Source organism: Sapajus apella, unplaced genomic scaffold (assembly GCF_009761245.1).
Source record: "Sapajus apella isolate SASKATOON/1434 unplaced genomic scaffold, GSC_monkey_1.0 scaffold147, whole genome shotgun sequence".
Lineage (NCBI taxonomy): Eukaryota > Metazoa > Chordata > Mammalia > Primates > Cebidae > Sapajus > Sapajus apella.
This window is the reverse complement of record NW_022437087.1, coordinates 1,269,382-1,296,079: the sequence shown is the minus strand read 5'-3', so window position 1 is coordinate 1,296,079 and position 26,698 is coordinate 1,269,382. Positions and strand designations below refer to the sequence as shown.

The 26,698-nt window shown below is 40.8% G+C and overlaps 1 protein-coding gene and 1 non-coding gene across 2 annotated transcripts in view; one reads left to right on the top strand and one right to left on the bottom strand.

The window, feature by feature from the left end:
• Positions 1-22,020, top strand: part of BNC1 (basonuclin 1) — a 28,912-nt gene extending 6,892 nt beyond the window's left edge. The window contains exons 2-5 of the mRNA XM_032264780.1: positions 9,114-9,213; positions 10,281-10,516; positions 12,873-14,734; positions 19,755-22,020. Of these exons, the coding sequence (XP_032120671.1) occupies positions 9,114-9,213; positions 10,281-10,516; positions 12,873-14,734; positions 19,755-20,439 (2,883 nt within the window). The 3' untranslated portion in view covers positions 20,440-22,020. The remainder of the gene's footprint in view (positions 1-9,113; positions 9,214-10,280; positions 10,517-12,872; positions 14,735-19,754) is intronic.
• A 3,089-nt stretch (positions 22,021-25,109) lies between these two features.
• On the bottom strand, positions 25,110-25,216 carry LOC116541023. Its single transcript, XR_004264699.1, has one exon. It is a non-coding gene; the product is annotated as a U6 spliceosomal RNA (small nuclear RNA).
• Between the last annotated feature and the right edge of the window lie 1,482 nt (positions 25,217-26,698).

The window sequence follows — 26,698 nt, the reverse complement described above, 5'->3', positions numbered from 1 at the left end:
TTTAAGTGATGTCTTGTTTTATGTGTCCTGATTAACAGGTTTTGATATGCATGTTATCAACAATTATTTATATTTAACATTTCAAAAATACTAAGAAAAAGCTGAATCAGGAGTTTGAGACCAGCCTAAGCAACATTAGTGAGATCCTGTCTCTATGAGAAACACTTTTTTTAATTAGTTGGTTATGGTGGCTTGTACCTCTGTGGGATTTGGGAGGGTGGCTAAGGTGGGAGGATCCCTTGAGCCCAGAAGGTGGAGACTGCTGTGAGCAGTGATTGAATCATTGTCCTTCAGCCTGGGTGACAGAACAAGACCCTATTTCAAAAGAAGAAATTCTGAAGAATTTTTGTTATAAAGCTTGGTGGCTTTTAAAAAGTGATTTGTGGTTTGCCAGGCTGGGTTCTTTTAATTTCAGGTTGAGGAGTTATGATTTTTTCGACTGAGAATCTGGCATAGCCTTAGAATCTCACATATAAGAGAAGACCATAGTCTCTAAACTTCAGTAATCTCTGCTAGTGAGTCATTTTCCACATGGTTTTTACATGGCCTTCTCCACAGTAAACAGGAAGATCAGTGTGTAAACTAGGGACTGCATTTAGCTGCAAATTAAAAGAATTCCTAAATGATAGTCAGGTATGACCTCAGCCTTCAAAATGGTATGTGAGCTCCTGCCATCAGGTTCTTATTCCAAGAAAGAGGAAGAGGAAAAGGTAGATAGGTCTTAAAATAGAATCAGCTGCCATTTATGAGGAGTTTTCTATGATACTTCACCCAATAATTTATGTTGTATATCATCAGTCAGTACTTAAGTTACCTGACCACCAACTGAGACTTTGAAATTAAGATTCGTTTATCAAGGCATATTGGGAAAAAGATACTGGAGGGAAAAAGATTAATAATCAGTAAACATGTACTTTCTCAAGTAATACCAATGGAGGGCTTACCAAGTATCAGGCACAGTGCTAGATGTCGGTTTGGAGTTTTAGTTTTTCCATTGCCTCTTCCAGGAATGATTCATTGTGAAACAGCTTTTATAGGGGCTTTTTAAACTAAGATATTTTTGGTAGCTCGGTGCAGAGTTGGACCACCGGAGCCCAGAAGACCTAAGAACTTACTTCTTGTGGGTCTGGCAGCAGTAACAGTCTCACTGTTTGATTGATCACTTCAGCTCCCCATCTGTGGTATCCTAACAGGCCTCTGAGGTAGGCAGGAGCAGGTTTCCAGCCCATGTTATAGCCAAAGACGCTAAGGCATGGAGCTGAAGTTTACGTGGCTTAACTGGAAGTAAGACATAAGTTGACGCCAATCCTTGGTTTTACTACCTCTCAGTGAAAGGTGCCCAGTGAGGTAAGGGGGAAGGAGCTCAGGCTACCCAGCCCTGCAACCAGAGATACCTTTTTAACAGGGAGATTATATTTATTTCATACCTTAAAAAAAAAAAAAAGTTTTCTGTTAAAACAAAATCCAGAGTCTTTCACCTCCCCTACAAGGTCCTTTGCAGAGTGGTCTCTGTCACCTCTCTCATTCCCATTTTCTGCTATTAACCTCACCAACTTCACTCCAGCTACTTGGCCCCTTAACTGTTCCCTAAACACCCCAGTCTCTCTTGCGCCTCATAGACTTTGCACTTGCTGTTCCTTCTGCCTTAAATACTCCCTCCATCTCCAGTCTGCACATGACCAACTCTTTGGTATCCCTTGGGACTCAATTCAGATGTTGTCTCCTCAAAGGCTTTTGGTGATTACTCAATCTACAAGATTCTTGCTCCTGTTCCTATCCCTCCATGCCAGCCAGTTAAATCACAAGCATAGTTTTCTTCTTAGTTCTTTTTATTATTATTATTTATATTTTTTGAGATGTAGTCTACGTTGCCCAGGCTGGAGTGCCATGGCGCAATCTCAGCTCACTGCAACCTTTGCCTCCCAAGTTCAAGCAATTCTCCTGCCTCAGCTTCCCAGATGGGATTACAGGCATGTGCCACCATGCCCGGCTAGTTTTTGTATTTTTAGTAGAGACAGGGTTTCACCATGTTGGCCAGGTTGGTCTTGGAACTCCTGACCTCGTGATCCGCCTGCCTCAGCCTCCCAAAGTGCTGGGAGTATAGGCATGAGCCACTGCACTCACCCTCTTCTTAGTTCTTGCATAAAACTTGCCTTATTCTGAAATGATATTGTTGTTCATTTCCTATCTCTGCCCTCTAAAATATAAGCTCCTTGAAGGTAGGGACCTCATCAGTCTTGTTCAACATTTTAACCTCTAGAATTTAGAACAATGCCTGGCTCATAAATGCTTAGTAAATACTTATTCAATGAATGAAATTTCCTTATTGTGTGGAACTTTAATGTCCTTATCTGCAGAATGTGTATGATAATGCCTAACTCCGAAAGTGGTTATAGGGATTAAATGAACCATAAATATAACTGTAGTTAGCACCAAATACTGATATTTCAAGGCATAATCCTCCCCTAGTATCCAAATTTGATACCATCCCAGTAGCCTGTAAGTTTTTCACCTTCCTAATCTATAAAATGGGGATAGTGATACCTAACCTCCCTGAGTAGTTGTGAGAAAGAAATGAAATAATACATGTACACTGATTAATACAGTGTCTCACATGTAATAAATGCTCAATAAGGCTCACCAACTGTGTGACCTTGGGCATGTTACAAGTCTTTCACAAATTTAAGTTTCCTGAGAATAATTCTCCTTTCACAGCATTGTAGTAAGGATTAAAATAGGTCACATGTTAAAAATGAACTTTACCATGTCAAAAAGCAGATGCTGGGGCTAATCTACCTACCATTAAACTCAGCCCTGTCCAATAGAACTTTCTGTGATAATGGAAATGTTCCATATCTCCACTGTCCAATAGAGTAGCCACTACCTACATGTTGCTGCTATGCACCTGAAATGTGGCTAGTGTGACCAAGGAACTGAATTTTACATTTTATTTGATTTTAATCAACACAAATGACTCCACTCAAAGGGCCAGTGCTGTGAATCTAGGAACCCCAGAGGTCTATTTTCCCTCTCTCCCTTTCCAGTTAATCCCCCAAGAATATCCCCCTGAATTTATCTTCAGTGAAATGAAAGTTTATGCACGTGCTAGAGATGAAAACAGCTTTGAACTCAACAGTTTTTATTCTGAGCTCAATTATTCAAATCCTGTGAGAGGCCTACTCTGTCCAGCACATTCATGAATATCTGTATATATACCTAACTATGTGCCTAGCCTGACCATTGCCAGGAATTCAATTCAGCATCTCCTGACAGGAGACCTGTGGTAGCATGTCTTCAAGTTGAAGGTAGAATAGGGTGTTTGAGAGACGAAGTTAGTCCCCACAGCCTGCCTAAAAACTAGGTCATAACTTTTTATCCCAAGACTGCAAAACCTAATCTTCCATTACATACTAGGTATGTCAGTGGTTTTTAGATGAATGAGCAAACAATAGTTACAAAAAAGCAAACCAGAATTTTGAATGTTGATTTGTAGCAAATCAAAGTGACTAATAACAATTCTGGAAATAGTCTGATTAAGATGAGTGCGTCAAAAAGAATCACGTCTTGATGAGTTCAGAATGTTGTAAACATCTGCTTTATGTTTCTGAAGAATGGAACAAGAATGGATTCCAAATGATATAATTTTAAGAGTTTCCCATTTTGATTTACATGAGTACTTTTTGTCCTGTAATTAGAATATTTTGGTTTGATTTCACTTTAGAAGTTTTCATTTATCTTTAGATAATGGTGCTGTAATTTTACTATGTTGTGGAATTCTAAGATGGGTGGAAAAACCCAAGGGCCTTGATATTGGAAGTTTTCTTAGACACTGTAATTAGCTTTTTTAGTTCATAAATAATTCCTCTGAGATTTATTTCCATAGATGTTTAATGAACTTTATTAAGCCTATTCAATTGGGTTCATGGAGAACCGCAGTATATTTCTAACAAAGCTGCATTCGTTCATTGAATTATAAACAAAATTATTTAAAATTTTCCCGAAACTAAAGTTAAAATTGTCCCCAAACTAAAACTGTAGGCCCCCCACCAGGGGCATTTGGCAGTATCTGGAGACATTTTTGGTCACAACTGGAGGGCAGGGTGTAACTGGCATCTGGTTTGTAGCAGTCAGGGATGCTGACCAGACATCATACATTGCACAGAACAGCCCCCCACCACAAAGCATTATCCAGTCAAAATGTCAGTAGTGCCAAAGTTGAGAAAACCTGAGTCAGGTGACAAGAGATGCAAAAAATAAGTTTGAGTCAATCTATGAAATGTGGTTGGAATTGTTCCCTCTGTGGTTTTGCTGTGCTGAACCTCCGACAGTCACCTAGTTTCCTCGGTTGCATGAGCCTTTTGAGCAGAGTCTTCAGGGAGAGAAAGAAGCATGTGCTTAAGGACATCTCTACTTCTGGTTAAAACAGGTCTTATTTTCCAAATAAGCAAAATGTGAATTTACTCATATAGTTCTAACATCTTGTTTTTAAAGAGTGAATGGGGCCTGGTGTGGTGGCTCACACCTGTAATTCCGGCACTTTGGGAGGCTGAGGCAGGTGGATCACCTGAGTTCAGGAGTTCGAGACCAACCTGGCCAATATGGTGAAACCTGTCTCTACTAAAAATACAAAAAAAAAAAAAAAAAAGCCAGGTGTGGAGGTGCACGTCTGTAATACCAACTACTGGGAGGCTGAAGCACAAGAATCACTTGAACCCGGGAGGCAGAGGTTGCAGTGAGCCAAGATTGTGCCACTGCACTCCAACCTGGGCAATAGAGTGAGACTCCATCTCAAAATAAATAAATAAATTAATAAAAACAAAAAAATAGGCCAGGCACGGTGGCCTGTAATCCCAGCACTTTTGGAGGCCGAGATGGGCGGATCATGAGGTCAGGAGATCAAGACCATTCTGGCCAACATGGTGAAACCCCGTCTCTACTAAAATACAAAAAAAAAAAAAAAAATTAGCCGGGTGTGGTGGCACACACCTGTAATCCAAGCTACTTGGGAGGCTGAGGTGGGAGAATCGCTTGAACCCAGGAGGCGGAGGTTATGGTGAGCCGAGATCGCACCACTGCACTTCAGTCTGACAACAGAGCGAGACTCCATCTCAATAAATAAATAAATAATGGCATTTTGAGGGATATAATCCAAAATAAGAACTTTTCTCTCTTTTAAAAATTTTCTTTAAAATGGTCATATTTATATAATCTAGATTGTGAAATATTTCAGAGGTTTAGTACTAGGTGTACTGGTACTGTTGAGAATGTAGCAATAATTGGTTCATCTGTGAGCTGATGTTCAGAAGGTTGCAGCCGAGTCTGAGATGCTGGACAACATTTTAGGTGTGCTACAAACTAAGTTAATGGTGCCTTTTGGGATTTTTGTTTTGACAATGTGTAATGTAAATTTAACCATCACTCACTTTTATCCTTTAACTTACATTCAAGGTAACAATATCATTATGTGTATATGCATACTTATATAGATGTATACTGTTCATGTATTTAATACATTTGTATATGTATATACAAGTAGAAACTCTTTAACCAAAATGTAAAATAATTTCTGGCATTAGAACAGTGCTTCTCAATCTTCTTTTCATTAACCTCCACACTTAAGGAGATTATAGAGATGTTTTCCTAATTGTGCCTCTCCAATGAAATTTTAGTATCACACCATTGTGATATAGGTTTATGTATGTATATACGTTGTGTTTATACATAGAGTAATTCTTTCACTCCCCAAGACCAATTTTTATTCCTTTGGGGATGATAGCATCACCCTTAAGAATGTATACATTATTAAAGTAAGGCAGTGTAATTGCATGGAGTTGTTCATATTATACTGTATAATTTACAAGAGCAACACCTTTTCTCCCCCATCTCCTGTGTTTTGGTAGCCTATTGAATGGATTAGGCAATCCTGTTGCTGTTTACTGCACACCTCCGTTATGAACAGCCCTATGCCGCCCTATTGCTTCACCTGAAAATGCCTAGCTGCAGCTGTGTTCAAACCCATTCTAGTTCAAAAGAAATCGTAGAAGACAAATCGTGAAAAATTTAACCGGTATTTTAAGCAGGGTCATTGGTTTTTGTTTTGTTTTTTGAGACAGAGTCTCACTCTGTTGCCCAGGCTGCAACGTCCACCTCTGAGGTTCAAGCGATTCTCCTGCCTCAGCCTCCTGAGTAGGTGTGGTGGACTACAGGTGCGTGCCACCACACCTGGCTAATATTTGTACTTTTAGTAGAGACGGGGTTTCAATATGTTGGCCAGGCTGGTCTTGAACTCCTGACCTCAAGTGATCCTCCCACCTCAGCCTCCCAGAATGCTAGGATTACAGGCATGAGCAACTGCACCCAGCCAGTTTTTTAATAACATTTTTACTGAGATGTAATTGACATACCATAAAATTCACTCTTACAGAGTGTACAGTCAGGTGACTTTTAGTATATTCATAGGGTTCTGCAACTATCACTACTATCTAATTTTAGAACATTTTCATCACTTCAAAAAGAAACTATAGTCAAAATTTGAAACTTCTGTGCTTCAAAGTGTACCATCAAGAAAGTGAAGACGGGAGAAAGTGTATGCAAATCATATGTCTGGTAATACACGTGTACCTAAAATATATAAGGGTCTTGTATAACTCAATACTAAAAAGGCAAACAACCCAATTTAAAAATAGGCAAAAGATCTGAATAGACATGTCTCCAAAGACATACAAATGGCCACTAAGCACATGAAAAGATGCTGAGCCATTAGCCATCAAGAGAATGCAAATCAAAACCATAATGAGATCCCACTCACAATCACTAGGATGGTTATAATAAAAAAGATAGATAATAACAAATGTTGACGAGGATGTGGAAAAATTGGAACCCTCATACATTGCTGGTGAGAATGTAAAACAATGCAGCTGCTTTGGAAAAGTTTGGCAGTTTCTTAAAATGTTAAACAAGAATTACTATGCAATCCAGTAGTTCTACTCCTAGGACTATACCCATGAGAAATGAAAATGTGTCTACCATAAACGTGTACCTCTTCCTTTGGGGAAGATGAAAATGTTCCAAAATTAGATTGTGATGGTGGTTGCATAACTCTGTGAATATGCTAAAAATCACTGAATTGTACACTTTAAATGGGTGAGTTATATATGTGAATTGTATCTCAATAAAGTTGTTTTTCTCAAAGATGAAAACAAACCAAAATGAATACACTCCCTCCAACTACTGCCCACTAGCAATCACTTCAATCCATACCCCACTCTCCACAGCCCAAGGTCACTATTAATCTGCTTTCTGTCTTTATCAATTGGCCTGTTCTTGACATTTCATGTAAATGGAATCATACAATCTGTGACTTTTGTGCCTGGCTTCTCTCAGTACATAATATTTTCAAAGTACAACATATATGTTGTAGCATATATCAGTATTTTCTTTTTATTGTTCAGTAGTATTCCATTGAATGGATATGGCACATTTTGTTTGTTCATCAGTTGATGGATGTTGGGGTCGTTTCTGCTTTTTGGCTATTGTGAATAATGCTGTTATGAATTTTCATATACAAGTTTTTGTAGGTATATATTTTTGGTTATTATACCTAGGAGTGGAATTTCTGGGTCATATGGTAACTCTATGTTTAACTTTTTGAGGAACTGCCAGAATGTTTTCCAAAGTGGCTGTGCCATTTTACAGTCCCCACCAGCAACCAATTTTTAAGTGAAGATTGATCATACACTCCTTAAAATGAATTTCTTCAGCCAGATTCTCCCTTCCCCTTCCCCCATGCAGGGCCACATAGTCCCTCAATTGGGAGATTAGAGGTTTAAACCCTTAATTGTAAGGCTTTGTTATCCTTCTTCCAGATGCACGAGTATGTGCGCGCGCACACACACACACACACACACTCTCTCTCTCTCTCTCTCTCTCTCTCTTTCTTTCTCTTCCCAGTTTCAAAACTCCCATGAATCATACAAATTCTACCCAGTAGCTCTTCCCAGGAACCTCACCTCACTGACAAAGCTCCTTTGAGGGCTTTTTCTGTTTAATAATAGATTATATTCTTCAGGACTGTGTCTCCTTTGAGAAACTCATCTTTTAAAATATATGTGAAGCTTTTTTATTTTTATTTTTTTTAAATATACAGAGTCTTGCTCTGTCACCCAGGCTGGAGTTCAGTGGCTTGACCTCGGCTCACTGTAACCTCCACCTCCCGGGGGTCAAGCAATTCTTCTGCCTCTGCCTCTAAAGTAGCTGGGACTATGGGCACATACCACCATGCCCAGCTAATTTTTGTATTTTTAGTAGAGATGGGCCAGGCTGGTCTGTAACTTCTGACCTCGTGATGTGCCCACCTTGGCCTCCCAAAGTGTTGGGATTACAGGCATGAGCCACCATGCCTGGCCAAAGCTTTGTTTTTAATATTAGAACTTTGCTGGACACGTACATCTCTGTTTTCAACTTCAGCTATATTTTTGTACACTCTACACCCCCTCATAAAACATGGCACCATAACATGCAAGGAGCATTGATGCAAGGCTTGTTCAGCCTATGTCTGTCTCTGACAGTCACATAGTTCAGTGAGTAGAGTCAGGGAATCATCCTCAGTGTAGTCAGCTATTACATATTCTCAAATCTATTTATATTTTCAGTTCCTACCTTATCTGTGGGCGGGGGGAAACAAATTCCACATTTGGATTACTCTCAGTTCAGATCATTCTCCCTTTTACCTGTTCCAGGACAGCTTCTGTATACTTTCAGGGTTGCTGCTTTGGTCAACTTAGAAATTTGGTGAAAATATGACTGTTTACCCTTTCTGTGACCTTAATAACAGTGCAGGATATTTCCTTCTAACTGATAATCTTATAAAAAGTTCTGATGTTTAAGCTCATTCTTGAATGTGGAATATCTGTGTAATGTGTTCATGGTCTCCAGGTACAGGGCTGGCTGCTCATCTTTCAAGAGTACAATATACACCTCTGGGCTTGGCACATGGTGGACACATATTGCTCAATAAATGCTGCCAAATGGAGGCATATGTTTTGTTTGAAATACAATGAATGTTTCACACATCACTTACATGCTGCACATACCTGTGTTCTCCTCTTTTTCAGGCTATCAGCTGTACTCTGAACTGTAGTTGCCAAAGTTTCAAACCCGGAAAAATAAACCACCGTCAGTGTGAGCAATGCAAACATGGATGGGTGGCCCATGGTAATTTTATTTTTCACCCTCTCTTGGCCTGTAGTGTTACCTCTAAGTAACTTACAGTTATTCAGGAACTGATTTAATATCTAAGAATGATAGCTAACTAGTAAACTAACAGTAAGTTACTAGTATGTCCCAGGTAATAGGCTATGATTCAAAGATTTTGAATCTTAACTACTCTATATGGTCAGTGTCATTAATCTCCAAAAAAATAAATAAATAAAAAGTAAAGATGTAGAAACTGGTGCTTCAGTGGTGGTATCATTCTGTAATGATGGAAATGTTCTGTCTAATATAGCCTCTAGCCTATTGGTTGCCAGATAAAATACAGAATGCTCAGTCAAATTTGAATTTCAGATAAACAACAGAAAATGTTTAACCTAGATATGTCCCAATGAATATTTTTAGTGTACATATATCCTGCCCATTCATTGTTTATCTGAAATTTATATTTGGATCTAGCTGGGTATCCTATTTCTTTATTTGCCAAATCTGACAACTCTGCAGTAGCCACTACTGAGTACTTGAAATGCAATAGTGTAATTGAGGAATGGAGTTTTTAATTTTATTTAATTTTAATTCATTTTAATCCAAATAGCCGTATGTGACTAGTGGCTATTACATTGGATAGCATGGCCTTAGGGGAGTTAATTTGTCAAGCCCCAAAACTAGAAAATGTCAAGCCCCACAAGTAATGCTCAAACCCAGATCTCTTCAGATTCCCAAGCCCAGATTCTTCACCCCAAGACTCTATGCTTCCTGATTATCCATCCTCTTGATTATGCACATGCCACCTCAGTTTTTTCCCGTTTTCCTTGTTTCTTTGTTTGTGACTATTTCTCACCTTAGCAAGGTCACAAGAAAGGGATAAAAGTCTCAGGCCAGTTCATTTATCTTAGAAGTTCCTATAAATAATTTGAAGTTTCATAGCTATAAGGTATTTAATCATTTGTATATTTATGTATTTTCTGTGGAACAAATAACCAAGAATTAGTCCTAACCTACTTTTTTTGCAGTGCTTCTCTTACAATTAGAACTTTTCAAAATGTCATGTTCTCAATTTGATTTTTCAGCTCTAAGTAAGCTAAGGATTCCCCCCATGTATCCAACAAGCCAAGTGGAGATTGTCCAGTCCAATGTGGTGTTTGATATTAGCAGCCTCATGCTCTATGGGACCCAGGCCATCCCCGTTCGCCTAAAAATCCTACTGGACCGGCTCTTCAGTGTGTTGAAGCAAGATGAGGTTCTCCAGATCCTCCATGCCTTGGACTGGACCCTTCAGGATTACATCCGTGGATACGTGCTGCAGGTACAGTAACCATGACCATTGTCCTCCTAGGGTGTTTTCTGAAATTTTTGCCTATATAACTGATATAACCCTGTTACCTCCCAATGCTACTGCCCTTGGTGGCCATCTTTCCCTTTAATACTTTTTCTAATGGCCTAAGCCCCTACCTTATGTTCTTGGGAGGAGTCCAAGGCTTTCCCTCAAAATATCTATGAAGCTTTAGGATATGGGAGTATTACATATTCTCTGATTTGGCTTTTACTAAACTACCTCTTCCACAATAAACCAGTTGCCCCATTTCGGGTGCTGCCTCCACGCGTTTCATTAGTCCCAAACTACTTACTGACACAAGATACTGTCTGTCGGCCGGGTGCAGTGGCTCATGCCTGTAATCCCAGCCCTTTGGGAGGCCAAGGCGGGTGGGTCACGAGGTCAGGAGATGGAGACCATCCTGGCCAACATGGTGAAACCCCATCTCTACTAAAAATATAAAAATAAGCTGGGTGTGGTGGCATGTGCCTATAGTCCCAACTCCTTGGGAAGCTGAGGCAGGAGAATTGCTTGAACCCAGGAGGCGGAGGTTGCAGTGAGCCAAGATCACGCCACTGTACTCCAGCCTGGTGACAGAGTGAGATTCCATCTCAGAAAAAAAAAAAAAAAAAAAAAAAAAAATGCTGTCTGTATCAGATTTTACTGAGAGTTTGGGAGTGAGAAAGGGAACTTACAGAACCACACAGCAAATAATGTATAATTTCATGGCACACCTTCCTGTTCTTCAAAGTCTTCTGCTGTCTCACTGATGTTTTTCCTTCCTAGGCTCTATTTTTTATGATATTTCTGTGTTCATTTATGCATTTGCTTATTCTCTCTCTCTCTCTCTCTGTATATGTATATGTGTATATATTTGCTTCTCCCTCCTTCCCTCCCTCCCTCCCCATACCCCAGTTTTCTTTTGGCCTCTTCATACATTCTCTTCTTTACTGCAGTATTCCAAGCCCTTAATCCTCTCTGTTCTCTTTATTTTGCAGATTATTTTACCTGTATTCCCAGATCATGCTATGAGTATGTAGGCCTCATGCTTCATTTCCAAAGGGGCCATCAAGGTGTTTTTAGAAGCAAATAACATGTTTCCTGAGATGAAACATCATTCCTTTAAGATATGAAACAGCTACAGCATTGTATTTTCTTGCCATTACACTAGAAAATGTCAAATTTTGGTAAAAATTTCAATGAAATGAGAGGCAGACATATTTCCAAGACCAACATAGATGTCAGTCTTACTGAGGTAGGCGATGTAATTAAAATGAACACAAATAACAATTTTATAGACCTAGATCCTCTTCTAATAATCTTAGGAGTTAGGTATATTATCCCCATTTTCAATCAAAAAAACCAGAGGCTCAGAGTGCCTCAAAATCATGCTGAAAGTCATTTCACTAGTATGTGGCAAACCCAGAATTTGTACTCACTTCTTTTTAACTCAAAAGCCGATAATCTTTCCCTGTAAAAACGTTTGCTCACCTCTAGTGCAGGACCCCCAGCAGACTAGAAATGACGATTGATGTAGAGTAGCATTATGATCTTACATTATGACATAGATCAATATTTAATGATCCTAATAATCTTGCTTTCTAGTGTTAGGATTAAAAATATGGAATCAATTACCTTGAACCTCTAGTGCATGAAAAATTTATGATGTTACATTCTTCATCATCTTCAAAACTCTTACATGCACTGTGAAAAATCTCAGTAGGCCATCAAATACATGTTCTATGATAAAATATTTATTGTAGTTTTGGGAAAAGTTAGTCCTTGCTAGAGTTTGAAAGATCTCCAACACTCCAGTATAATTACAGCTCTGCTTTGTGAACACGGGCAATAGATCAATACAGGTTCATTTGTTTTCTGATGTTAGTTGCTTAGGAAGATTATTAAACTTGCAACAAATGAATACTTGAGCTATATCTAGGCCTGATTGTTCCATCTATCCTCTTTAGGTAAGGAAGCTACTATTGTTCAAATGATACATATTTTAATTTAATAGGGAAAATTATTATGTCTAATGCGAGACAACCAATTGGTCTGAAATGAGGTGAAAAATAATCACCACATTTCCCTTACTTCAGCTTAAGTAATATTTTATTTCTCTCTTTTGCACTAATTGTAACACTACTGCTTATATATGTGCAGCTTATGCTCTGCACAAAGCTTCTGGCCCGGGAGAGTAGGGTGTACAGGGACTAAACTCTCCAAAGTCCTGCGTTCATCTTTTTCTCATATGTACAAAGGTATCCTATAGTATAGTGGACTACATTTTTAGAGAAAAGGATAACGAGTTGTAAATTGATCACACTTCTAAAATCTGATTTGGGTTTAGGATGCATCAGGAAAGGTGTTGGATCACTGGAGCATCATGACCAGCGAGGAAGAAGTGGCCACCTTGCAGCAGTTCCTTCGTTTTGGAGAGACGAAATCCATAGTTGAACTCATGGCAATTCAAGAGAAAGAAGAGCAGTCCATCATCATACCACCTTCCACAGCAAATGTAGATATCAGGGCTTTCATCGAGAGCTGCAGCCACAGGAGTTCTAGCCTTCCAACTCCTGTGGACAAAGGAAGCCCCAGCAGTATACACCCCTTTGAGAACCTCATAAGCAACATGACTTTCATGCTGCCTTTCCAGTTCTTCAACCCTCTGCCTCCTGCACTGATAGGGTCACTGCCTGAACAATATATGTTGGAGCAGGGTCATGACCAAAGTCAGGACCCCAAACAGGAAGTCCATGGGCCCTTCCCTAACAGCAGCTTCTTAACTTCCAGTTCCACACCATTTCAGGTTGAAAAAGATCAGTGTTTAAACTGTCCAGATGCTATCACTAAAAAAGACAGCACCCATTTAAGTGACTCCAGCTCATATAACATTGTCACTAAGCTTGAAAGGACACAGTTATCCCCTGAGGCTAAAGTGAAGCCGGAGAGGAATAGCCTTGGTACAAAGAAGGGCCGGGTATTCTGCACTGCATGTGAGAAGACCTTCTATGACAAAGGCACCCTCAAAATCCACTACAATGCCGTCCACTTGAAGATCAAGCATAAATGCACCATTGAAGGGTGTAACATGGTGTTCAGTTCCCTAAGGAGCCGGAATCGCCATAGCGCCAACCCCAACCCTCGGCTGCACATGCCAATGAACAGAAATAACCGGGACAAAGACCTCAGGAATAGCCTGAACCTGGCCAGCTCTGAGAACTACAAGTGCCCAGGTTTCACAGTGACATCCCCAGACTATAGGCCTCCTCCCAGCTACCCTGGTTCAGGAGAGGATTCCAAAGGCCAACCAGCCTTCCCAAACATTGGGCAAAATGGTGTACTTTTCCCCAACCTAAAGACAGTCCAGCCAGTCCTTCCTTTTTACCGCAGTCCAGCCACACCTGCTGAGGTAGCAAACACGCCTGGGATGCTGCCTTCCCTCCCACTGTTGTCCTCGTCAATCCCAGAACAGCTGGTTTCAAATGAAATGCCGTTTGATGCCCTTCCCAAGAAGAAATCTAGGAAGTCCAGTATGCCTATCAAAATAGAGAAAGAAGCTGTGGAAATAGCTAATGAGAAAAGACACAACCTCAGCTCAGATGAAGACATGCCCCTGCAGGTGGTCAGTGAAGATGAGCAGGAGACCTTCAGTCCTCGGTCCCACAGAGTATCTGAGGAGCAGCACACACAGTCAGGAAGCTTAGGGAAGCCTCTCCTTGAAGGAGAGAGGCCCTGCCATCGTGAATCAGTGATTGAGTCCAGTGGAGCCATCAGCCAAACCCCTGAGCAGGCCACACACAACTCAGAGAGGGAGACTGAGCAGACACCAACATTGATCATGGTGCCAAGGGAAGTCGAGGATGGTGGCCATGAACACTACTTCACAACTGGGATGGAGCCCCAAGTTCCTTTTTCTGAATATATGGAACTGCAGCAGCGCCTGCTGGCTGGGGGACTCTTCAATGCTTTGTCCAACAGGGGAATGGCTTTTCCTTGTCTTGAAGATTCTAAAGAACTGGAGCACATGGATCAGCATGCATTAGCAAGGCAGACGGAAGAAAATCGCTTCCAGTGTGACATCTGCAAGAAGACCTTTAAAAATGCTTGCAGTGTGAAAATGCATTACAAGAACATGCATGTCAAAGAAACACACACATGCACAGTGGAGGGCTGTAGTGCTACCTTTCCCTCCCGAAGGAGCAGAGACAGGTAAGGCATCTGTTGGCCATCATTTTTTCTAAGGCAGTGGCTCTTAAACTTTAACATGCATCAGAATCACCTGGAGAGTTGTTAAAACACAGACTTCTGGCCCCACCCTAGAATTTCCATTTCATTAGGTCTGGGGTGAGGCTCAAGGGTTGGCATTTTTAACAAGTTACCAGATGATGCTGATGTTACTATTCTGGGGGCCACAGTTTGAGAAACACTGTTCTATGAATTTTCATATTTCCATATTTTGGAAGTAAAAATTCATAAATTTTTACTTCCAAAAACCTAACCTAATTTGGCTGCAAAACCTGACCTGAAGTGATGTGAGGTTATTTGTAATCTTCTTTAATCTCCTTTTGTGTGGATTTATAAATATATATGTAGTACAGATAGTAATGGATTTATTATAGGACATTAACAGTGTTTCATTATATGCATCATTTAGTGGACTACTGGAATTAGCGGTTTCCAGTAAATAGGGAGTCTGAGAAATTCTGAATTCAGAAACACATCCAGCCCCAAGGGAATGGGATAAGAAATCATGAAATTCGGGCCGGGCGCGGTGGCTCAATCCTGTAATCCCAGCACTTTGGGAGGCTGAGGCGGGTGGATCATGAGGTCAAGAGATCGAGATCATCCTGGTCAGCATGGTGAAACCCCATCTCTGTTAAAAATACAAAACATTAGCTGGGCATGGTGGCGCGTGCCTGTAATCCCAGCTACTGAGGAGGTTGAGGCAGGAGAATTGCCTGAACCCAGGAGGCAGAGGTTGCGGTGAGCCGAGATCGCGCCATTGCACTCCAGCCTGGGTAACAAGAGTGAAACTCCGTCTCAAAAAAAAAAAAAGAAATCATGAAATTCGGCCTGGTAGGTGGCTCACACCTGTCATCCCAGCACTTTGGGAGGCCAAGGCGGGTGGATCACAAGGTCAAGAAATCGAGACCATCCTGTCCAACATGGTAAAACCCTGTCTCTAATAAAAATGCAAAACTTAGCTGGGCATGATTTTGTGTGCCTGTAGTCCCAGCTACTCAGGAGGCTGAGGCAGGAGAACCATTTGAACCTGGGAGGTGAAGGTTGCAGTGAGCCGAGATCATGCCACTGCACTTCAGCCTGGCAAATGAGTGAGACCCTTGTCTCAAAAAAAAAGAAATCATGAAATACTTGTCACATTAGCAGGTAGAGTAAAGCATAAATAACTGTTTGAATAGACTGAGAAGGGAACTTTTTAAATTATTAGAGCTTACCAAAACTTAACTCAATTTCATTTGATAATATGAAATCCATAGAATAAAATATTTTAGTTTATTTCTAGTTACTCAGCTACATTTAAAAGGAAGAATCACTGCTTGATCGAAGGTTTTTTAAATATTAAGATATAAAAGAATAAAGGTGATTGGCAGGTGGTTTCAGGGACTGTGATTTCTGGTTGAAAGAGCCTGAATTTTCATGACAAACAGACAGAGACAAACTGTTGACATATAGAGCATATCTCATCACTGTGGGGATAGCACTGGTATTGCTGTCTTGCCTATGCTTTTCTTCATGAACTTGAGTCACTTAACCACTCTTCAGGTCACCTTCCTCCCCAGCCTGTAAATGGAAGAGCAAGCTTACCAAAAGATGGCCCCAGGAGGCTTATGGAAAAGATCAGCTGCCTGATGAAATGCAATATGATAAATACTAAATGGTGCACTGAATATTAAAATGCTACATTTGCAGAAACAAGCTTGACTTGAAGCAGTTCAACATGAACATTTAGTCCAAGTTGTAATACCTACCTAATTTGTTAAGATGGTGAAAAGGTACAGACTCCCACATGCATTCCTGGACAGGGCTCATAAGAACATACTCATTGTCTTTAGCAAAGAGGATAGAGCACAGGAGATATTAGATAAATAATTATATTAAATCAGTGTTTCTACTGATAGGATATTGAACCAAACCACCAAAGTACCCTAATTAGTGAACCAGTCCTTCTCCTTTAGCCTCCAAGAGGAGGAGTGTTTGTGAATAAGCTGTTATAAAGAGACAGTTACGTTGGTCATATTATCTTTGATATTTATGGTACTGTTCTAGCCTACAATATCTACTAAATTAGAAGGCATATTGGATTCAGATACTTTTTTATTTGATACTTATTTTTCATAGATTTAATATTTCCTTATGTTCTGACCTATTTGCATTAATAGATCTGAGCCCTTCCCAATCACCACAACAGGAAAGCATCTTGCATTCTAAATTAAAACCACTAATTCCAGTAGTCTAGAAATTCAAATGCATTTTACCTAGAATCTATGATTTAAGTGACAGTATTTTAAATAGGACTTTGTAGGCAGGCCCAGACCTAACACCATTTCCCTCAGTCAGAGATTGAGAACTGCATTGCTGTAGGGACAGCTAACTTCTCTTTGAGCCACTGCTACTACCAGCAACAGTTAGCAAGACCCATCAGGAAGGGACTAGGACAGCACCCTGGATGCTTATTTACCCCATGAATATTAAGAACTTTCTATGTTAGGTGCTGGGGACATAATCCCTGCCCACAGAGGCCTTCTGTAGTAGGGGAGACAGACCAGAAACAGGCAATTACAGTTGAATGTAATGACTTCTACAATGGAGGAAATGTAGGCTGTTGTGGGTACATGGGAGGGCACCTTGAGAAGTTAAGGAAAGCTTCCTGGAAGAAGGGGTATGAATACAGCAGTACCTCTGAAACATTTTTGTTTTATAACCCTTTTACAAATACTTAAACCTAAGGTTACTCAAGAGCTGCTCTCTATTTGGGTTATGTCTATCAAAATTTATTTTAGAAATTAAGAAATTATTCAACTTTATGTATTAACATATGTTTATTTTAAAACTACATTTTCCAAAAGCAAAAATTTAGTGAGATGAGTGGCTTCATTTTACATTTTTGTAAATCTCATTAATGCCTGACTTTGTAAAGACAACTAGATTCTCATATGTGCGTCTGCATATGCTCTGTTGCAAAATCATGTCACGTAGCCTCTGAAGAACTCCACTGTGCACTCATGAGACAATGAAAGTGAAAAAGGCAAATAATATCTTAGAATTATGAAACTTTGACTTCCAGAACTCCCTGAAAGGGCCTCAGGAACCACTAGGGGTGCTCAGACCACACTCTGAGAACCACTGGTCTCAACTAATCAAAATAGAAGCCAAGAGGAAGAGTTGGAGGAGAGAGGTAGAGGTTGAAGGGAAGAGATGCAGACATGAGCAGTGAGTACAGGATTAGCAAAGTCCTAGAAACTGAAAGCCTGGTACATGATTCACAGGGTTTTTACAGTTGTAGTAGTTACTGGTCTTAGGGGACATGGCACTTTTAAGGCTTGAGAGGGGTGAGAGAGCCCACAAGTTAGCTATTAGTATGCATGGAATACTCAGGAGTTGGGTATGAGGCCCAGAGGTTTGCTTTGTTGCAGTAGGGACCTTTCTGTACTAGGTTCCAATAAACACGCTTGTCTTTCTTTTTAATCACCTGTATGTACTGGAACCTGTATGTCAACCCAGTGTCTGGTTTTCTGCTGGCACATACCAGCCCATTCAACCCAGAAGGCTGACATAATCACAGGGCAGAGTTGGAGTTAAGAAGGGCTGCTTGCAAAGTATGTTATCTGGGCGTAAAATTCTGATTATGTCCAGAAAAATATGTGTAAGGGAATAGAAGACAAAAGTTGAACAGTAAATTTTATACATTTTATAAAACATGATTAGCTTCCCACACACTTGTCTTTGGGGATTTGGAAAATTAAATTCTTAGTTATTTTGGTGAAGATGTTTTCCCCAACTTGACCCTGCCATACATTATGATATGTATTGGGGGAGTATTTTCTCTGTTTGGAATAATTTCCTGTCACCTATAAGATTGTAACCCCCTTGGTAAGGATTGTTTTTTCTTGTCAAAAGTTAGCAGAGGATTTCTAAGGAAGAGCAACATTGATTTACAGGTTACTTCCAAATGATAACATATGACTAAAAGGCATGTGTCATAATGGATACTCATTATCTGCCCTTCAAGAGTAATCATTGGGTAGAAAATTGGTGGTATGCTTATTCTGCTGCATTTGCAAAACTTCTGTCTGGTATAGGATAGTGAAACATTAGCCAATCAGATTCTTACCAACACTTGTAGAACTTTTAGGATGAAGTGTATGTCAGTGCTCTAGACCAACGCTACCCAATAGAAATACAATGCAAGCTTCACAGGAAATTTTAAATAGTCTTATAGCCACTGTAAAAAAGTTAAAAAAATAAAAAGCAGATATGTTGAAATTTAATGACATTTAATTTAGTATATCCAAAATATTATCCTTTCAACATATGACACTAGTCACATTTCAGGTGCTCAGTATCCATGTATGGCTAGTGGCTATTATATTGGACCGTGCACTCCAGAAGGTAATATTTCCTGATTTCATTGAAATGAAGTCCTCTTCTTAGTTCCTTATAGTTTGTGACCAGTTTTCTCCTGGGATCTCCTGGTTCCAGTGTCCCAGTTAAACTGGTCTATTTAATGTGGTCTAGCCATTCTGGGAGACAGACCAGAAACAGACAATTACAGTTGAATGTGATTTCTACAATGGGGGAATGCTGCTATGGGCACATGGGAGGGCACTGTGAGAAATTAAGGAAAGATTCCTGGAAGAAAGGGTATGTCTAAACCAGTCTGCTTCTTCATATGCAGAAGCAGATATGAGCTCTGAAACAGTGAGATACAGAAAGTACATCAAACAGACAGTGGAAATCAAAGAGGACTACATATTTTCAGTTTCCAGACTGTCGGCTTTCCTGGTGAACACTAACTTCTGACAAGCAATGAACAACAGTGGGCCTGTATCCACAAAACAGGTGTTACATCCCATGGGGGCCTACCCCCTTATCATCGGTGCTCCCATATCACACGTTTGTCCTGGTACCTACCAAGTCTCTCCACTCAGAATGATGACTGTTTCTAAAATAGCCCAACACATTACTAATCATCTTTTCACTCTTGTAGACACAGCTCAAACCTAAACCTTCACCAAAAAGCATTGAGCCAAGAAGCACTGGAGAGCAGTGAAGACCACTTCCGTGCAGCTTACCTTCTGAAAGATGTGGCTAAGGAAGCCTATCAGGATGTGGCTTTTACACAGCAAGCCTCCCAGACATCTGTCATTTTCAAAGGAACAAGTCGAATGGGCAGTCTGGTTTACCCAATAACCCAAGTCCACAATGCCAGCCTGGAGAGCTACAACTCCGGCCCCTTGAGCGAGGGCACCATCCTGGATTTGAGTACTACCTCAAGCATGAAGTCAGAGAGTAGCAGCCATTCCTCCTGGGACTCTGATGGGGTGAGTGAGGAAGGCACTGTGCTTATGGAGGACAGTGATGGGAACTGTGAAGGGCCGAGCCTTGTTCCCGGTGAAGATGAGTACCCCATCTGTGTCCTGATGGAGAAGGCCGACCAGAGCCTTGCCAGCCTGCCTTCTGGGTTGCCCATAACCTGTCATCTCTGCCAAAAGACATACAGTAACAAAGGGACCTTTAGAGCCCACTACAAAACTGTGCACCTTCGCCAGCTCCACAAATGCAAAGTACCAGGCTGCAACACCATGTTTTCATCTGTTCGCAGTCGAAACAGACATAGCCAGAATCCCAACCTGCACAAAAGCCTGGCCTTGTCTCCAAGTCACCTCCAGTAACAAGACGGCAAACCAAGTATGCTCAGATAAGCTTTTGTCATAATTCAGGAATAAGGTAGTCCAAAGAAATGGTTCTTACTGTGTAATATCATTTGGGGCAAGTCAGGCAAAACTATTTGATTTGACTTTATAGTTTATCACAGCAAAATGAGCAAAAGACAAGCCTTGTGGGAAGATGACACTGGGGCAGTCCTTCCTATTGTTTTTCTTAGCCCAAGAGGTCTTTCACTGTTAGAAGGAAAACTTGCAGAATTGCAGTTTTTCCCAGATTTGTTTACATATTTCCTGGGAAAGATCCAGGTCTGCAGATCAACAGCAGTGGGCCAGGACCTGGGGGTGGCTTGAAATGAGGCTTGCAGTGTTAAGGGTCTTGGATAAGAAGTGTCCTGGGGAAAAAGACTAACCATGGACAAGATACCAGTCACAGCGATAGCATTTTCATTTCCTTCTTCAATTAGTTTGAGATCCAGACCTGAGTTTAGAAGACTGACTGACTTTTTGAGACCATCCATGTATTTCGAGTGGATAATTGTGCCTCCCCTCAGCCCTGTGCCAAAGGTCTCACATGTTACCCCAGGGAGTTCAGAGGACTGGGTTGGCCTCTGACATTTTCCTTGTTAATTCTTGTTCTGTAACATGCATTCAAGATGCTGGGGGAAAATATCTCATGCACTTAAATAACGGTCTTCAATTTAATTTAAAAATATTTTGATAATATTTAATTTGTGCTTATGTGGTATTTAGTGTGAGTGCAGATTTTGCACTGTATCACCTCTGGATCTCTGCTCAGAAGCAGAATAAGTGATGACTTAAATGTCAAAGTCACCGTTCATTTTCATTTGGTGAACTTCAAAGTCTGTTCTTTTTGGTCACCTGTGGAATGAATGCAGGCATGATTTTGGCAGGACCATTTGTACATATTCTGCCATACAGAATGTGGTTCTGATGGTTGTTGTGTATTTTCAGTATCACTGGATCTCTCAGTCTTCACCCTTTTATAAATGTATAAGATTAGGATGAACTTTTGAATTTACTTGGTAGGGAAAAAAAAGTAGGACATTATTGCCATATTGTATATCTTAATATTTAACTTATTCTGAACTATATTCCACACTGTTATACACATTTTCCATTGTAGAAAGGAAGTTTAATCAGCCCTGTGGAATGAAACCATCTTCTGAAATTCATCATTTGCAGTATTCTAAAAGCCTGTGTAGGTACAAGGACATTGATTTTGCATTCAGAATTCAAGTTAACTATCTTTTAAACTCGTGGTTGATGTAAGTAATAAAAAACATTCTTAAAGAAAATTGAGGGTAAAAAGAGATATTATTCCTCTGAAGGTTGAAAAAAGCCAACAACCTGTTACCAATTATTTCAACTTTTTTTTTGTTTTAATAAATGTGACAACTTAAAACTTGTTTCTATTTAAAGTGAGATGTATCTTTCAACTGTTTTGTTACCCACCTGTTTAATATTCCAGTTTTCCCAAAGTGAAAAAATTTGTATACAAATGTTTTCTATGATTTAATAAAAATATACAGCACACCTTTTGTTTAAAAAGGCAAACATTTGTAAAAAACGGTTTTGTCATATGGGCTGTGTTTTGTACAAGTGTGTATGCTTATGCACACACACACAGACGCATTATGAATTTACAGAGCTGAAAACCCTAAGGGTTGGGGGCGGGGGTCTAGTGGACAGGTAATAGTAACTACTGCCACATCAAACAAAAATTGCAGAAATTAATGAGTTCAAAAAGAAACGAAGTGGTTACTTCATTGGGAGGAGGATCTGGGTGTGCTGATCTTTTACCAAGAAAAATACAGGCCAGGCACGGTGGCTCACGCCCGTAATCCCAACACTTTGGGAGGACGAGGCAGGCAGATCACCTGAGGTCAGGAGTCCAAGACCACCCTGGCCAACCTTGACTACTAAAATTACAAAAAATTAGCCGGACACAGTAGCTGTAATCCCAGCTACTTGGGAGGCTGAGGCATGAGAATCACTTGAACCTGAGAGGCAGAGGTTGTAGTGAGCCAAGATCATTGCACTTTAGCCCGGTGACAGAGCAAGACTCCATCTCAAAAAAAAAAAAAGTTATTTTTTAAAAAATACAGTGCTTTCAAAGAGAAGTCTTATAGCCAATGCTCCAAAGAGAATGCAGTGAAAAGATTTAAACCTCTTCTTAAAAATGCAGATTGTTTTAAAAAACGAATTTTTATAACTTGTAATTTTTTCACCTTTTTTCCCACCCTTCCAATATAATAAGGGTATTATCCTATCTACCCATCTAGCCCCACTCTCAGTTGATCTTCTTTCTTTATATTTCACTGAGAGAAAAGTTATCAGAGGGAAACTGAACACTTCTACCATCATCTGCACTGTTCTCCCCCTACTCTAAGCCCTATCATCTCCTTTCTGTATGACTGCAGTCACCTCTTATCTGTTGTTTTCCTTCTTACGTTCTACAATGGCCAAAATGGTCTTTTTAAGAAGTACATCAGATCATATAGTGCCTCAACTCAAAACCATCCAGTGGTTTCCCTTAACAGTGAGTATAAAATCTAGAGTCTCCCAAGGCCTACAAGCACTTCAGCTTTGTCATTTGGAAGCTTCTCACCCCTGCTACTTCTCCATCCCCTTTTCCCACTAATCTCTTTACATTTTATCTGTTGTCAGCTTTCTCTTCCTTCTCCCACAGTAGTTCTTCCAAAACCACTTTGCGAGATCCTACCCCACCAGCTCTCCAGATTCACAGTAGCTGCCCTCACTTCCTACTCTCAGATAATTGGGAGAGACCTTCTGCATTGCCCACCACCTCCTTTTCAGTTTGTGTATAATCACACCCATCCTCATGTGGTCACATCTGCCTCAGCCTTTTGAAATCTACCTCATGCCTGGTGGGCCCTCACAGTAAGCTGCAAACACCTCTATGAGAAAGTTACCAGGATTCCACCACCACCCATTTTGCTGTCACATTCAGAACCATCATGATCTCCCTGGACTCAACACCTGTCACTGAGGGATCTGCATTTCCCTGGCTCAGTCTTTCTAGTTTTATCCACTTGTGCCTGGGGGGGCTATGTTTGCATCCTCCATGATGCCGACATCAGCAGGGCTAAATACAAGAGGATTTTCTTTTTTTGAAGTTTTTATTTATTTATTTATTGCATTTTAGGTTTTGGGGTACATGTGAAAAACATGCAAGATTGTTGCATAGGTAAACACATGGCAGTATGGTTTGCTGCCTTCCTCCCATCACCTATATCTGGCGTTTCTCCCCATGTTATCCCTCCCCAACTCCCCAACCCCTGCTGTTCCTCTTCTACTTCCCCCCCGACAGACCCCAGTGTTTGATGCTCCCCTCCCTGTGTCCATGTGTTCTCATTATTCAACATCCGCCTATGAGTGAGAACATGCGGTGTTTGATTTTCTGTTCTTTTGTCAGTTTGCTGAGAATGATGGTTTCCAGTTTCATCCATGTCCCTACAAAGGACATGAACTCATCGTTTTTTATGGCTGCATAGTATTCCCTGGTGTGTATGTGCCACATTTTCCCTGTCCAGTCTATCATCGATGGGCGTTTGGGTTGGTTACAAGTCTTTGCTATTGTAAACAGTGCCGCAATGAACATTCATGTGCATGTGTCCTTATAATAGAATGATTTATAATCCTTCGGATATATACCCAGAAATGGGATTGCTGGGTCAAATGGAATTTCTATTTCTAGGTCCTTGAGGAATTGCCACACTGTCTTCCACAATAGTTGAACTAATTTACACCCCCACCAACCGTGTAAAAGTGTTCCTCTTTCTCCACATCCTCTCCAGCATCTGTTGTCTCCAGATTTTTTAAAGATCACCATTCTAACTGGCATGAGATAGTACCTCAATGTAATTTTGATTTGCATTTCTCTAATGGCCAGTGATGATGAGCATTTTTTCATATGTTTGTTGGCCTCATGTATGTCTTCTTTTGTAAAGTGTCTGTTCATATCCTTCGCCCACTTTTGAATGGGTTTGTTTTTTTCTTGTAAATCTGTTTTAGTTCTTTGTAGATTGTGGATATTAGCCCTTTGTCAGATGAGTAGATTGCAAAAATTTTTTCCCATTCTGTTGGTTACTGATTCACTCTAATGACTGTTTTCTTTTGCTGTGCAGAAGCTGTGGAGTTTGATTAGGTCCCATTTGTCTATTTTGGCTTTTGTTGCCAATGCTTTTGGTGTTTTAGTCATGAAGTCCTTGCCTACTCCTATGTCCTGAATGGTTTTGCCTAGATTTTTTTCTAGGGTTTTTATGGTGTTAGGTCTTATGTTTAAGTCTTTAATCCATCTGGAGTTAATTTTAGTGTAAGGTGTCAGGAAGGAGTCCAGTTTCTGCTTTCTACCCATGGCTAGCCAGTTTTCCCAACACCACTTATTAAACAGGGAATCCTTTTCCCATTGCTTGTTTTTGTCAGGTTTGTCAAAGATCAGATGGTTGTAGATGTGTGGTGTTGCCTCCGAGTTCTCTCTTCTGTTCCATTAGTCTATATCTCTGTTTTGGTACCAGTACCATGCTGTTTTGGTTCCTGTAGCCTTGTAGTATAGTTTGAAGTCAGGTAGTGTGATGCCTCCAGCTTTGTTCTTTTTGCTTAGAATTGACTTGGCGATGCGGGCTCTCTTTTGGAAAAATATGGAACGCTTCACAAATTTGCATGTCATCCTTGCGCAGGGGCCATGCTAATCTTCTCTGTATCGTTCCAATTTTAGTATATGTGCTGCTGAAGGAGGCACAGCATGGATTTTATTAAGATAAATTACTGAGATAAAATAGAAAGCCAGGAAGAGCTGAGAGAGCCAGTCCATGCAACACAGTTCTGACTCTCAGTGAAGGGGAGAGGGAGGGAAGGTCAGGTGAAAGTATCCAAAGTTGATGCACAGTCTAAGTTCAGCAAGGCCATCAGAATCCCTTGAGTCAAGGTCAACCATCAGAACAGTCCTGTATCTCTGGGGAATGGGTTCCCTGGGAATTATATTCCTGTCATGCTCAGTCATTGGCTTTGAAAAGCCCATGGGAAGGGTGCCTCAGAGCAAATGTAACAGTGGATTTCAGAGTAGAGTAGGGGGAGCCCTAGGCCAAATCTTACCTTTCTAAAGGCCCTATGTGCTGTTCAAGGTGCATTCAAACCTATATCTAACTTTTAATTGGACCCAAAAGAAGTGTCCCTATTCTTTCTGAAGCCTGATGCTGTCACTTCACCCCTTTAGCTGACTCAAGGGTGTGGTGCCAGCCCTTCTGTCCCATTCGTTATCAAACTCATCCTTTCCACTGGTTCCATCTCTCTAAGGCCTATGTATTTGCAGATCTCTCTCATCTTAATGGTTAATAGAAAAAGATAGCCTTCGGGACCCTGATCACTGATCCTTTCTAGTGATATTCTTTCCTCCTCCTTCTACAGCCAATGACCTTAGAATAGCAAGTTTTGCCTCTCCCCTAATCATTGCATTCTTGTTTCTTCCCCTTACCCTTTAGGGCCCCTTACCATTTAGGGAACCAAGGTTTCCAGTGACTTCCTGATGGCCACCTCCAAAAGGACACATTTGGTTCTTTGGTGTCCCCTAGTCTTGTTCTTGAACTTTTCCTCGCCTCACTCTCATGCTTTCTCCTAGGTTGTCTCATTCATTCCCATGACTTTAACCAGAGGTGCACTCCTGACTAGCAAATACCTACTGGATATCACAGAATAATCCACCACATCTCCAGCCCAACTTGTCCCAAACTCATTATGTCATTTCACCATCAATCAACCATTTTCCTCCTCCTGTTTCCTTGGATTGAAGAACGGTGCCACCACCCACCCAGCCAACCCAAACTAAAAACCTGGGGTCAATACCAGGTACGATTAAGAGCATGGCTCTTCAGGTCCAACCCTCCCCCTGCCGGGATCAAACCTTGGCTACTCCACATACTAACTGGGTGGCCTTGTCCAAGTCACAGCTTTTTGGGTCTCAGTTTCTTCATCTGTATAATAAGGATAAAAACAACATCTGGCCGGGCGCGGTGGCTCAAGCCTGTAATCCCAGCACTTTGGGAAGCCGAGGCGAGTGGATCACGAGGTCAAGAGATCGAGACCATCCTGGTCAACATGGTGAAACCCCGTCTCTACTAAAAATACAAAAAATTAGCTGGGCATGGTGGCGTGTGCCTGTAATCCCAGCTACTCAGGACGCTGAGGCAGGAGAATTGCCTGAACCCAGGAGACGAAGGTTGCGGTG